General features: G+C 38.1%; 1 protein-coding gene across 2 annotated transcripts in view; it reads left to right on the plus strand.

Moving 5' to 3' along the window:
- The window catches only part of HDAC4 (histone deacetylase 4), a 218,179-nt gene that overhangs the window by 24,633 nt on the left and 178,746 nt on the right, over positions 1-14,800 (plus strand). For both annotated transcript variants that reach the window (XM_025306384.1, XM_025306385.1), the window contains exon 2: positions 1,106-1,239. In XM_025306384.1, the coding sequence (XP_025162169.1) occupies positions 1,197-1,239 (43 nt within the window). In that variant the 5' untranslated portion in view covers positions 1,106-1,196. The remainder of the gene's footprint in view (positions 1-1,105; positions 1,240-14,800) is intronic.

Consider the following 14,800-nt stretch of genomic DNA (forward strand, 5'->3'; position numbering starts at 1 on the left):
ATGTCTCATAAGCTCCGCTTCGGATGACATCGTGTTCGTTGTCATTTTTAGAGGTTATATGTTGACAGGTTCGCCAATTATTATAGCGCTTCTTAACCCTTTCAGTCACGCAATTCAGGGAGTAAAGCAATCGTTATATAAAGGATGATAAGTTTTATAGGTTTTTGGGATAGCTGAATTCAAATCTCAAGTTAGATTTCTGAAATGTTCAAATTCAAGATGGCGCATCCAATATAGTGGATCAAAATTTTCAAAAAATAATCAAATTTTATAAAAATCTACATACGGAGGTATTTTGGTCACTAAATTCAAATCTGAAGTCAGATTTAAAAAATTTTTAAATCCAATATGGCAGACTAAAATTCTTAAAAAATGTTAATTTATAAACTTGATATTTTTTAAATAGTTTCTAAATTTATTTCAGCGACACAAAAAACCATTTATATATGGATCGAAAATCAATATATTAATTTTTGTGAAAATCCCCTATTTCGATATCCACGATATTGGATCTGCCATCTTGGATTTGACACATATATGTATCACTGCGACTGAAAGAGTTAAAGCACGTTTGGCACTATCAAAGTACTACAGGGAAAAAATTTTAAATTTGGACCAGAGTTGCAAGACATCAGATGTAAAGGCACCGAACTCATTTACACATAAATATGTTTTTGAGACCACAAATTTGAGTTCCTTTAATCGAAAGCGATTGTTGACATGGATGGTTTTTCGATTTGCGAGACAGAATTTTCTGTTGCTGCAACCGAACCTTCTGTAACAAAAAATTTGTAGTTGTCATTACAGAATATTTTCCTGTGAATATCTTTTTTGTATATTGTCGGTAAAAAAATGCGTCTCCGTCGCTTCGCCATTTTTGCTCGAACCGCGTCTCGTCTCGTCGCAATCATCCGTATGGCCTGGTCTACAATACGTGTCGCTTACAATAAGTTGTAAGCCGTAAGAATTGGCGAATCACAGTCAATTATTACAAAAATAATCGGCTATAATTGGTCAGTTCTTACGGCTTACAGCTTACAACACATATTGTAGACCAGGCCTAATTCTCGATCGTGTCTGCATCAAATTCATTGCTATGTTCCAGAGAGCGGATGATGTAACTTGGAAATAGAGAGCAAGCGCAGGTCGTCCTCGAGGGAGTAAATGTGCGCGGCGGTGGATATCCAAGCGGCAGGATGACCAGCGAACATCCGTCGGCGAGTGCAGTCACGGCAAAAGGTGAGCAAGGTGATGAGAATGGAAAAGATTGCCGTGCGATAAGGTGATTTTTTGCTTCGCGCATCTGGAAAGCACCTCGCGATGAACAATCGCAGCGTCGACTGTGAGCATCTCGGGATACGATTTTCACAAAATTCAAGCTTCCACGCTGCACCGCGATGATTGCTGTGTTGGCGCTCACGATAATAAGAATTATAAGCGCGATTAGCACAAAGTGTGTCTCCTCATGTATGTGTGTGTTTGCAGCTCGTCGAAAGATGAGCTCGTTAGGTGTCGTATCAGTTTCAATTCTTCCGTAACGCGAGCAATTTCCACGATCGCGCGACGTCAACGGTAAAACGCAAAGTGCTCGTAATAGGAGATCGCGTGAAAAAATACGTTGTTGCTCTCGCAGCGGGCTCGCGAAAACAGCATAATCGATATTCGGGTACACACCGCGTCAGTACGCCGTACAGTGTTGTAATACAGGAAATTAATGTTCAAAAAAGTCTACAGCATTCAATTTTCAACTGATTGGGACGATTTTTTTTTAAATGAAGGTGATAAGATTACCTACAATCCTACCGAGCGATATTTTTGACATCAGGAATCCTAACCAAATCCTTAATAGACAAAGTATGAAATATTGATACATTTTCAGAGGATGATGATTTTTTCTACTTCTGTCAACGCGTAAACCATTATAACTGCCAAACTATAAATCCATGGATTGTAAATCTTTTACTACTCAACTCGTAAACTTCAAACCTCATAACCCTGAACCCCAAAACCTTGAGCCCCATAACCCTGAACCTCATAACGCCCTATAATATATATAATCCTGAATCGTATAACCTGGTACTCTACAACCCCCAACCCCATAACCCCAAACCTCATTATGACAAACACGATAATCCCAAACCCCATAATCTCAAACCCAAAACCCCAAACCTTATCCTATGGTGTTCGGTGTTATGGGGTTGGGGGTTATGAAGTTCGGGATTATGGGGTTTAAGGTTATGAGGTTCGGGGTTATAGGGCTCGAAATTATGGGGTTCGAGGTTATGAGGTTTGGAGTTTACGAGTTAAGTAGTAAAAGATTTACAATCCATGGATTCATAGTTTGGCAGTTATAATGGTTTACGCGTTGGCAGAAGTAGAAAAAATCATCATCCTCTGAAAATGTATCAATATTTACTTTGTCTATTAAGGATTTGGTTAGAATTCCTGATATCAAAAATATCGCTCGGTAGAATTGTAGGTAATCTTATCACCTTCATTTTAAAAAAATCGTCCCAACCGGTTGAAAATTGAATGCTGCTGACCTTTTTGAACATCAATTTCCTGTATCACAACACTGTGCGCCGATCGGACGATCATTTTTCATCGCATGGTGCTGTCGAATACGAACGGGAAACTGCGTCCAGCAAGCGACAGCGTTTCGGAAACGTGATCGATCGGATTGTCAGAAAAATACATCCGCCTCGTGGCAGATTTACGTTGCACAGGTATTTTGTTTTCGCGGATATTTCGACAAAGCTTCGCCAAAGCCCCCGCCTGTGAGAATTCGCATGACGACGACTGTTCCGATTGAACGCTGGTGTGTCGCCGATGCGTCGTCCTCGTGTAGCCCGAGAGGACAGCCGTTTGATGAAAGCATGACGCCGCGTTAGTTTTTCGCCGCACCTGCGGCGTCGAGAGTCATCTTAGGGCCGGTTTTTCAATAATGGTTTAAACTTAGATCGAAGTTTAAAAGCATTCTGTTCAAAAGCATTAGACTGTTTTTCAATGAATAAATCAGAATAAAACGTAGTTTAAAGTATAATTTAAATAAACTGTGAATGATGACCGTTTGAAGCACACATTTCTCTGTTCAATACTTTTTCATGAAAATTTGCATGGGTTTTGGTGTCGCTGATTATGAATCCGCTATCGGAATTTTGAAATTCAAGATGGCGGATCCAATATGGCGGATCAAACTTTAAAAGACTCAATTTCCATGAAAATTCGTATATAGGGGTTTTTGGGGTCGCTGATTACGGATTTGCTGTCGTCTGTGCAGAAAAAGAAGCTTTGTGGCCGCTCAAAACAAAAATAAAAAGTCCAAAAAAATGAAATAAGAGAGAACAAAAAATTATGATAGAATTAAAATAAAAAAATAAAAAGAAGAACCGGATGAAGAAAGGACAACGACAAAAAACAAAACAATATAGCAAAAAGACACAAAATAACAGAAACTAAAAAACAACAACAAACGGGGAAACAGAAACAAAATAAAAAATAAGACAAAAATAAAAATTTTCATAAGTAAAAATAGACATTTTTTTAGATCTTTTTTTTTAATTTTCGGCATTGAATACCGTTATTTATCGGATTTCATAGGTTGGCAAAGCTATTCCAATTCTGACAGCGGATTCATAACGGCAATCCTGAAAATTTCTATATACCAATTTTCATGAAAATAAAAAATTTTTTAAATTTTGTTCCGCCATAATGGATTTGCCATTATGAATTTCGAAATTCCGTTAGCAGATTCATAATCAGCGACCCCAAAAACCCCCAGATGCAACTTTTGAATAGAAAAATGAATCTTCAAAGTTTTAAAAGATGTTGCATATATGTAACACTATGCCGCAAATGGTTAAACGGTGTTTAATGGATTAATGAATATCGTTACACACACACACACACACACACACACACACACACACAATACAGTGTCTCTATTATATTTAAAATCATATTGCTAAATATTTGTAAAAGTATAAAATATTTGTTACGATGAAGAATATTATGAAGAAAGTAATGAAGGATAAGTTTTAGGATATATAAAACATATCAACATGAGAAAAAATCGTGTTGTAAGGCGAAAACCAAATCATTTTGAAGTTTGGATTGAAAAAGAGTTTCTTCAAATATTTCGCTTATCCAAAGCTACAGTTCATATGTTAATAGAAAAAATTCAAAACGCTGTTTAATCACCAACTGAAAGATATTAATATGTCATATAAATTAAATGATATATATAGAATATTTTTTAATTATATTAGTTTTGACTAATTACTAGTTGCAAAATATAGTGTTTACTAACAATGAATATTATACGAATAGTATAAAATTTATTTATATTGTATATTTTTATTTTTTCCAGAAATCAGGCTCTTTCAATATGTATGAAATGATATTACTAACATTAAGATTCTAATGGATCCTTTTTGATAAGCGTAGATGATTATGTTGATGTTCATAAAAGTACAGCAAGTAAAGCAATTAATAAAGTTTCAAGGGCAATTGCTCAACTTCGACCCGCATATATGAAATTTCCGAATACAGAAGAAGATACTCAAAGACTTCATGTAAAAAGTTTTACAATATTGCAAGACTTCCACGTTGTGTAGATGCCCTAGATTGCACTCATATTAGAATTAAATCTTTACGTATCTAACAGTGACCCGCACAGTGATGATTTTTCGTTGTCAACTTAAGAATAACAAAGGTTTAAAAACTGTCTTCAGCGTATGCTTGAAAAACACACAAAATGTAAAACTAGGTTTATGGATCCAGGAAAAATCAGATAATCTTTAGTTTAAACCACGATTGAAAAACCGGCTCTTAAATGTTCGCGAGCGATAACAAACTAACATCGAGTAAGTTAAAAACGTCGCATCGTCAGGCGGATATGTGGGTGAAACGTTCATGATCAGTCACATAGCTGGGATCGCGATGCCAGGAAAATACAAGTTGAAACCTTGATTTTACATATTCATCATGCAAATGTCGTCAATAGTTCAAGGAGCAGGAGCAAATTTCACTATACAGGGTGTTAGAAAAGTCTGGAAACGGTTAAATATCTCGAGAACGAAACGTTTCTGAGAAGAATGTTTCAAACCAAAGTTATAGGGTTTTAAAAGTTCTATTGAATGATCATATCCGTTTGACCTTGAATGGAGGAGTCAAAGCGAGGTTAAGGCTAACATGATTTTTTTAAATGGAACACCCTATTTTCTATCACACAGTGTTAAAGATAATAGCGAGACGTTTCCAAAATACTACTTGATGACCTATTTTTATTGAGAATTGTCAAAGTAATGAGCTTTAGAATTTACTGAATCATGAGCTTTAGAATTTACGGTGCCGCCAGCTTTAGTATTATCCAGGATGTACCATGTGGAGATTGCATGGTCAGACTTTACACCCGTGTGTGTGTGCGCGTGCGTGCGTGCGTGCGTGCGTGTGTGTGTGTGTGTGCGTGCGTGTGTGTGTGTGTGTGCGTATGTGCGTGCGTGCGTGCGTGCGTGCGTGCGTGCGTGCGTGCGTGCGTGCGTGTGTGTGCGTGTGTGTGCGTGTGTGTGTGTGTGTGTGTGCGTGCGTGCGTGCGTGCGTGCGTGCGTACGTGCGTGTGCGTATGCGTGTGTGTGTGTGTGTAAATGTTTGGATGTGATGCAATCATTTGTAGAAAATCCTAATTCTTCGATAAGGAAGGTAGCACAGGCGACTGAAGTTAGTACATTTTCCCTTCATAAAATTATAATGAAAGAAAAATGGCATCCTTTCAAAATAAAATTTACTCAGGAGCTAGCGGAATGTGATTTCGATAGACGAAATGAGTTGCGATGAAATGATGTATCGATGCGATAATGATAACACTTTCTTGATAATATTTTTTTTCCAATGAAGCTTCTTTCGAATTAAATGGAACGGTAAATCGTCCGAATTGCCGCTATTGGAGTACAAGAACCCTCACTGGATGCGTGATCTCCACACACAGTATTCCCAAAAACTGAAGATGTGGTCGGGTTTTTGCGAACGTAGTATTATCGGGCCCTTCTTTATCGAAGGAAATTTAAATGCGAACACTTATCTAGATTTATTGCGAAATCAAATAATTCCTGCTATTGACAATTTGTTTGACGGAAATATAAAAAATATTTGGTTTCAACAAGATGGTGCACCGCCACACTATGCAATAGTAGTGCGTCAATTTTTAACTGATACTTTCCTAAATCGATAGATAGGAAGACGTGGAGAAATAGAATGGCCCTCTAGATCACCAGATCTTTCTCCATCGAACTACTTTTTATGAGGGTATGTTAAAAATAATGTATACGCAACAAAACCTGCTAACTTGGTTAGACCTTAGGGAACGCATACTGCACCAAGTAAATCTTATCTCACCAAAAATGAGACGAAACGTTTTAAATGAATTTTATCTACTTAGATTAGGTTATTGTCAAGCAGCAGACGGAAGACAATTTTAACATTTAATTCAGTAAAAACTCGTCTACATACACATGCACGGCACACACATACAACACACACACACACGCACGCACAGCAGAGAGGATTTGGAGTCATTAAATACTGCGAGAGTGACGAACCGCAGGGTCCTTATCTCTGCTGACACACACACACACACATAGAGAGAGAGAGAGAGAGAGAGAGAGAGAGAGAGGGGGGGTGTAAAGTCCGACCATGCAACCTTCACGCGGTACATCCTGGATAATACTAATGTTGACGGCACCGTAAATTCTAAAGCTCATAACTCAAGCAATTCTCCACAAAAATAGGTCATCAAGTAGTGTTTTGGCAACGTCTCGCTGTCATCTTTAACATTGTGTGATAAAAAATAGGGTGTTCCATTTAAAAAGATCATGTTGGCCTTAACCTCGCTTTGACCCCTTCACTCAAGGTCAAACGGATGTGATCATTCAATAGAACTTTTAAACCCCTACAACTTTGGTTGTAAACATTTTTCTCAGAAACGTTTTGTTTTCGAAATATTTGACCATTTCCAGACTTTCTAACACCCTGTATAATTCCATACAGGCTATTGCTGAGGCGGATCATTAAGTCTACAGATAATTAAACAAAGGTGTGTAATAATTTAATAGGAAGTGTTTAACGAGTGATCATTTATAGTATATAATCTAGCACGGGGAGTTAATGAGGAGATAAAAGATAATTGTTTAGTTTAAGGGAGTTAGCTTCAATCATCTCGACCTTGACATATGTTGTTAAGGTCATCATACTGAGTAAACTATCGTAGGTTTAGCCATCACTGATCGCGTTTGTTAAGAAGTTGTCGAAAGAAGCTTCATAAATAAATATTTTCCTGTTTTTCCGACACAGTGTACATGAAAAATTTTTAAATGGTGAAAAAGTTAACCTAACCTAACCTAATCTAACCCAACTTATACATCTTTACATATGGTTAGGCGTTGTGAGTTTAAAGAGATTTTTTTCAACAACGTCCTACTATATGCAAAGATGTATAAGTTGAGTTACGTTAGGTTAGGTTAATTTTTTTCAGGAAGATCTCTCCGCCTTTCCTCGCTCATATGTACTGTTTAACATTTTTTAACATACACTATGTCGAAAAATAGGCTCTATTTATGAAACTTTTTTGTCAATAATTTTTTAATAAATAATGACGGTTAAAAACGTTTGGAGGTTAAGCTCAACTCTGGGGGATGATCTCACAACACTGTATCTCAAGGTTATTTATAAGAGATTATTGCAGCTGATCTCCCCTAACTAAATAATTACCAAATAAAACAACAAACTTCTATAATTGAAATAAAAAATTATTCAAAATTTTGCTATTTCTTTTCGTTGTTTTATTTTATTTTATTGCCGTTAGAAATTTGATGACATTTGAAGATGTAAAAGGTGGAAAAGGAAGAATTGTAGAGATACAGATAACAATTACACTCTTAATAATCAGTGATAGGCAAGATATATTCCAAATATATTTCGATACAAATACAGACACATAAATCAAAATGTATCTAGACATAGTCACTCAGATACTTTAAAAGTATCTCAGATGCTTTAAAATTGTATTCCGGCGTGGTAATGATAATATGTATAAAATATACTGAACAAATCTTTTAATATTTATTAATATTGTTTGTTTACATTAAAATTACACAAATTAGCTGATAGTCTTACATATAAAAAGTGCCTCAAACATATCATCATTTAATCTATTATTATTAGGTATTAAAATTTGACCTCCAATACTAAGTAAACGCTCAACTGATGCTGATAATGACATAATCGTCTTGAACTTTAAAAAACAAATGTTTCATATGAGGATAACGTGCTATCGATGTGATATCTTTTCGCTTGTCTGACAAATAAGAAAGAACTTTTATGCCGATGGCACTGTCAATTGTTTCCACGTTATCTTGGTTTTTAAAAAAATTGTTCATCTTCCACGGAAGATGCTGAAAAGCCATCAGAAAATATTCTAGTTTCATTTTTTAAATATGCATATTTTTTCGCTTCTGTAATAAGTTATACAATATTCGTGGTTCAGAGTCGTTTTTGAAAAAATCCCTGCTTTTGGAATCAAGTTTAGCCATTTCTTAAGTATATAACTTAAGTTTAAGAACAGTCCGAGATGAAATAATATAAAGTTTACAGCACTGTCAAAATTCAATACGATATTTCCGAATCTTTTGTTAATGCCATCTATTAGAGCATTTCCCAAAGGTTCGCAACTAGGTAATTCGTGAAGTGTCTGCAAATTAATTTTAAGTTATAGCAAAGCTGGCAAAACATATCCTAAATAACAATAGCAATAAAAGTTTTCTCCTTATAGCAAATCAAGAGTGCATGCTAAACTTTTCATTACCACGATAATTTTTTTCTATTATCGACGGAAAATACGCGAAAATGTATCTGAAAAGCCGTTCAGATACTATGTTTTATATCTGGATACAGATACTTTCCACTTCGAATGTATTTCAGATACTGGCTCAGGTGCATAAAATGTATCTAGATATTGTATTTAGATACATGTATCTAGATATTGCCCAACACTGCTAATAATGCAGACTCGCTTTTCAAGAAGTATTGTTATATAAACTGCTGTTCGATTGATCGGATCGATATCTCTTATTGCATGAAATAAATACAGCTACAAATTGCCGAATAATCAGAGATTTACGAAGCTGTAATGAATAAGCTATAATCTGTCAAACGACGGACGCACTATGATTGCCAGCTTAAATTTCAAATCCCCTTATTCTCTGTGTCGATCGTCAAACGTCCGTTATAATTGGAAAGATCTTGCATAATAAATGATTTAACGCATCTGGAAATATCACGATGTATCGCTTCGACTCAGCATCCCGTTTCCAACTACTCCGTCCTGACACTTCAGATACTCACTCGCGGTACTGACATTTGCGTAAATATGACAATGCGATCGGAAAAACGTGCGACTGTAAATTTCATTCAAGACCCAAATTATTTCAATTAACTTGACAACTAACGTACAATATGCGCGTCGCCTACACGATAACACATAACACCCGAAAAGCTCCACACAACGCACGAACGAAAGTAAGTGCCAAGCGATTTAACTCTTTGGGACGCAGAATTTTAAAACGAGAAATTGACTCCAATCGCACAGATGTTTTATTGAAAAACGATTAACACACAAAGTAGATTTGTTTTATTCACAAACGATGAATTAAACCGCTGCGCTTCGAGTTAACTTGATAGTTCAAGATGGGATGAAAAATATTCCGCCGTGCGTATACAGGGTGTCCCATTTTAATTGTGCACTCCGATTAACATCGAAAGTGGTCGGATGAAAAAATGTAAAGTTGTTTGATTTGAAGGAGATATTCAATGATCATCACTTTTTTTAACCTTTTCGCTACGGTGGCCTTGCTCGCGAATGCGCTACCACGATGCGGGACAATCCCAACGTGAATATACTTAAATTTCACCGTGAGGAGAACCTAACTTTGAACGCCTAGTGGCGTTAAATGTAAATTATTAGTAACGTAAATTATTGATTTTGAATTCTCGACAACAATCCGTTTTCTATTGTCGTTCTATCATCGCTCTATAATTTCACGCCACGCTGGAAAAATACAATCACGATCGATAACGTATCGCGCGATTCGCGGAGACGCGCGTCTGTCCACGGTGCCAAGAATGCCGGAATGCCACTTACATAGCGCGAATTCCCGCCGGTCGGTTCGAAACGCGCGATTCGGCCATTGCGTCGACAACGACACGCGCGAAACGCAATTCGCATTCGTATCCGTAGAATCCGAGGTAACACACTCGCAGTGTCGGATTACCGCGGAAGCGCGCGAGGCGCTCGCCTGGAATTTTAGAGCTCCGTAAATTCGACGTTTCGCCTCTTACCACGCGAGAAGCATTCGGGCGAAAAGTGTCTCTCCATTGAACGCGAAATACACGATCGTGGAGTGAAATGACAAGGATGAAATTTATGGTCTACCCACAAGCAACTCTGCTTCGAGTCCGCGTCTCGCACGTTTTCGAGCGTCCTCACATGAGCAGAAAACGGATCGCTGGAAAAATCGCGGGTTTATAGGCCGATCTCTGTTTCATATTCAAATTTTATATTCAAATTTCTCGAAAGTTTACACGCGATTCGGACGATAACGTGCGCGTTACGGCGCTGTCGTTCTTCAAGTTCCTTGTCTCGGGGCTCGACAAGTGCGTTTATCTCTCTTTCAGTCCTCTGTCGAGGACGCAAGTCGCGAAATGAGTCGGAGGCCGGGGATCCGCAAATCGCGTAGTCCGCCCCTGCACGCCCGCACGCTTCGTCGGCGGAATATTATTGTCCGGTGCCGCCCGAAATAGCGCGTTTGTTGCGCGCTGAATTTTGCGCGCACGCGGCCGCGCCGTGGCCGCGTGTGTATGTACATGCTCGGCATTATATTAATAGAGCATGCACTTTCGCCATGCGCGCCGCGATGACCCATGCCGCGATGGGACGCAGCGACGTACGCAACGCCACTGCGGCCCGAGCTACGCGCGAAGCCGAACGATCCTGCTCGCGTTATTATTCGCTCGTCGCTCGCGCACCTTCCGGCGAGTCGCGGCTAGGGTTGCCAAATATGAAATGACTATTTCCGGGACATTTTTTAGGCGACGGGACATTTTTTAGGTTGAAAAATAGGTTGTTGGAGGATTTTAATTAAATTTGAGAGATGGAGGGCTGAGAGCTGCTGTGCAACAAATAAATGCGTGAATTAAATATCAGCAGAGAAAAGTTTGGACATAAACCGTGCGATTGTATTTTTTACCATGCGAATGGCTTAGTTGACATCAATTTTCTTAGATGGCACGTCGAAAAATTCGACCCTATAAATCGCGGTGGTTGCTTTCAACAAGTTTCCCTCTGGCACCAGTTAGAAACATAAATGTTATGATTATGATTTTGTTGAAATTCTCATTTTCCGGGACAGAAGACTTAAACTCCTGGACACGGGACAAGCTTAAGGATTCCGGGACCTTCCCGGAAATCCCGGCCATCTGGCGACCCTAGTCGCGACGCTCTTCTCCGTCGGCAAGTCGTAGGGCCGCGTGAATTACGCAAAACGGACAGACAGGGCGGAGAAGTCAGCCGCGAAATCATCGGGTAGGTCCTTCGGCTGCTCCGAGTAGATCTTTATCGAGAATCGAATTTGCATCCCGAGTCGACGAAAACGTCGTCTCGCGTTGGAGCGACCCTTCATCGATCGGCATCCGCGTTGACGACGTTAACGGTACATTATATTGGTTTGTTCGGGAAGTAACTCCGGCTTTTTGCACGAAAATAGAAGACGATATTTTTAATAGAAAGAAAAGTTTTATTCTGTTAAGTATTTGACCATTTTGTTCCAACACCTTTTGCTGCCTTTGAGATAATAATATGATTCCACGCTCGTAGAACTTTTGGTCTTTATTGGCAAAAAACTGAATTGAGTAGTTTCTGACACTTTCATTTGAATCGAAATTATTATCATCCAAAGAATTTTGCAGTGACCGAAACAAGTGATAATCGGATGGTGCTGGAGATCAGATGAATATGGTGGATATGGCAGCAAATCCTATCCAAACGCTAACAGCTTCTGGCGAGTCATTAAACTTGTGTGAGGTCTGGCGTTGTCATAATGAAACACAATACCTTTTCTGTTTGTCAATTCTGGTCTCTTCTGCTTGATGGAATCATTCAATTTGTCCAATTGATGACAATACATATTCGAATCGTCGCCGTTTGGTTGTTTGATAGCAGCTCGAAAAAAAGCCGTTCCTTTCCAATTCCACCAAACAGAGGACATCACCTTCTTTGGATGAATATCAGCTTTGGATGTGCTTTGAGCTGGTTCATCACGTCTGCTTCATGATCGTTTGCGTTTAATATTGCTGTACGCGATCCATTTCCAGTTATGAGTCTCTTCAGAAGTGGATCGTTTTCCTCACATTTCAACAGCAAATCGCAAATGGTAATGCAACGAAACAAATCTCGTTTTCTGAGGATGTGTGGAACCGAAATATCGAGCTTTGAAACGAAACCAAGTTGTTTCAAATGCTCATGCATGATCGAATTTGATAAATTCAATCTCTCAGAAATTTCTCGTGTTGTCAAATGACGATTTGCATTCATCAATAGCTTTATTTGGTCTTCATCAGCCTTAACTGGCCTTCCAGAACGAGGTGCATCTTTGAGGTCGAAATTTCTAGAACGAAATTTCGAAAACCAATTCTGACACTGGCGTTCAGTCAACACATTCTCTCCATACATGGCACACAATTTTTTTCTTGCTTGCGCTGTATTTTTGCCTTTAGTGTAACAAAAACGCAAAATGTGACGAATTGCTCACGTTGGTTTTTCATTTTTGATGCGACGCCAAATAAAAACAACTTGACCGATTCCAAAACAATTTTTTTTCAAATGAAGCTTGAAATGTGCGTTGCAAAAATGTAAAATGACTTTCTAGATTAGAGAATGATGTTAATTGCTTAAAAAGGCAACTAGCAACTTCTATTTAAAAAAATCGAAATTACTTAACGAACAACCCAATATATAGACGCGTTGAATAAAGTAAAAATATACTAAGCTTCGGCGCATCGTTGTTTCGTCAAATTCGGTCGCTCTGTCTCCGCTGCCAGGCGAAAAACGATTTTCATTGGCCGCGTTCAGCAGAAAAAGCTGCTTACTAAGCACTTAGTGATTATTATCTATGATTAGAGTATTCTTTCAGATCTTTAACAAATCCAAGGGAATAAATCAGAAACGATAATAACTAAGCGCTTAGTAAGCAGCTTTTTCTGCTGAACGCGGCCATTTATTTCACCGGAAGCTACCATTCGATGCTTTCGGGGACACGCCGTGTAATTGAGGACGAGACAGAGCGACGTGAAACATCATCACTCGCGCCTCTCCGGGCATGACGAGCGCGCCGGTGTCGTTCGCGAGGATCAGCAACGTCGACGCTCGGCAGCGTAATGCACGCGGACACATTAAATAACGCAGCCGGTCAGACTAATGAAGCGCAGCAAATACGAAGTGAGTTTGCACATATCGAGTGCGCTTCTATTTTTAGCCCATGCCATATTGCGTTACGTGTTTCGTAACCATTGATACCGGCCGCTCGATTGCATCAACTAGATCGCCGTGGTCGCCGCGCTCGTCGATTTACTCTTTGTCACAGACAAAGCATTCACAACAACGCGATCACGGCGGACGCGAATCATACAAGCGACGAACAATTTTGGTTTCTCAATACAGCCGACGCACAGTGGATCGAACTGTGTAAAAATGCGGACATGAACTCAAAAATTTTTTTTTTTCGAATTAAGTTTTCCATTGTAAATTTGTTTACTTGGAACATCATAAAAATAGCATACAGGATGTCCCATTGTAATGTCCCACCCCAAATAACTCTTCAGTATTGAAGTTTTAAGGAAAATGATCTCAATAAAAGTTGTAGGGATTTAAATGAGCTACCTTATGATGATTTTGACTTTGACGTAGACCTCTATTTTCAAGGTTATTTGAAGGTCAACTTGCGTTTTTTAAGTGGGAGCCCTGATTTTTTATTACACTGTTTTTTTTTCTACTAGTTAATTTGAACAACTTTTGTCTAAAACATTTTTTTATTTGTCTAAAATTTTTTGAGATATTTGAGGAAAACTTGATAACTTTTCAATATTTAACTTACGATATCTCGCTAACTATTCGGAAGAAAAAGTGGTACTAGACTTTCTTCCTTTATTTAGTCTCAAGAATATATTGTTATAATATCACCTTGACTTTTGTTAACTTACTGATTTTTAGAAATTCCAAAATCATTAAATTAACAAAAATCAGGGCGCTATTGTAACAATATATTCTTGAGACTAAATAAAGCAAAACGGTCTAGTACCACTTTTTCTCCCGATAAATAATTAGCGAGATGTCGTAAGTTAAATATTGAAAAAGTTATCAAATTTTCTTCAAATATCTCGAAAAATATTAGACAAATAAAAAAATGTTTTCGACAAAAGTTGTTCAAATTAACTAGTAGAAAAAAACAATAATAAAAATCAGTTAATAAAAAATCAGGGTTCCCATTTAAAAAACACAAGTTGACCTTCAAATGACCTTGAAAATAGAGGTCTACGTCAAAGTCAAGGTCGTCATAAGGTAGCTCACATAAATCCCTACAACTTTTGTTCAAATCAGTTTCCTTGAAACTTCAATACTGAAGAGTTATTTGGGGTGGGACATTAAAATGGGACACCCTGTATAATCTTTATTTTCTAAAATATTGTTCCAATCTAT

The sequence above is a fragment of the Harpegnathos saltator genome, unplaced genomic scaffold (genome assembly GCF_003227715.2).
Source record: "Harpegnathos saltator strain DR-91 unplaced genomic scaffold, Hsal_v8.6 scaffold779, whole genome shotgun sequence".
NCBI lineage: Eukaryota > Metazoa > Arthropoda > Insecta > Hymenoptera > Formicidae > Harpegnathos > Harpegnathos saltator.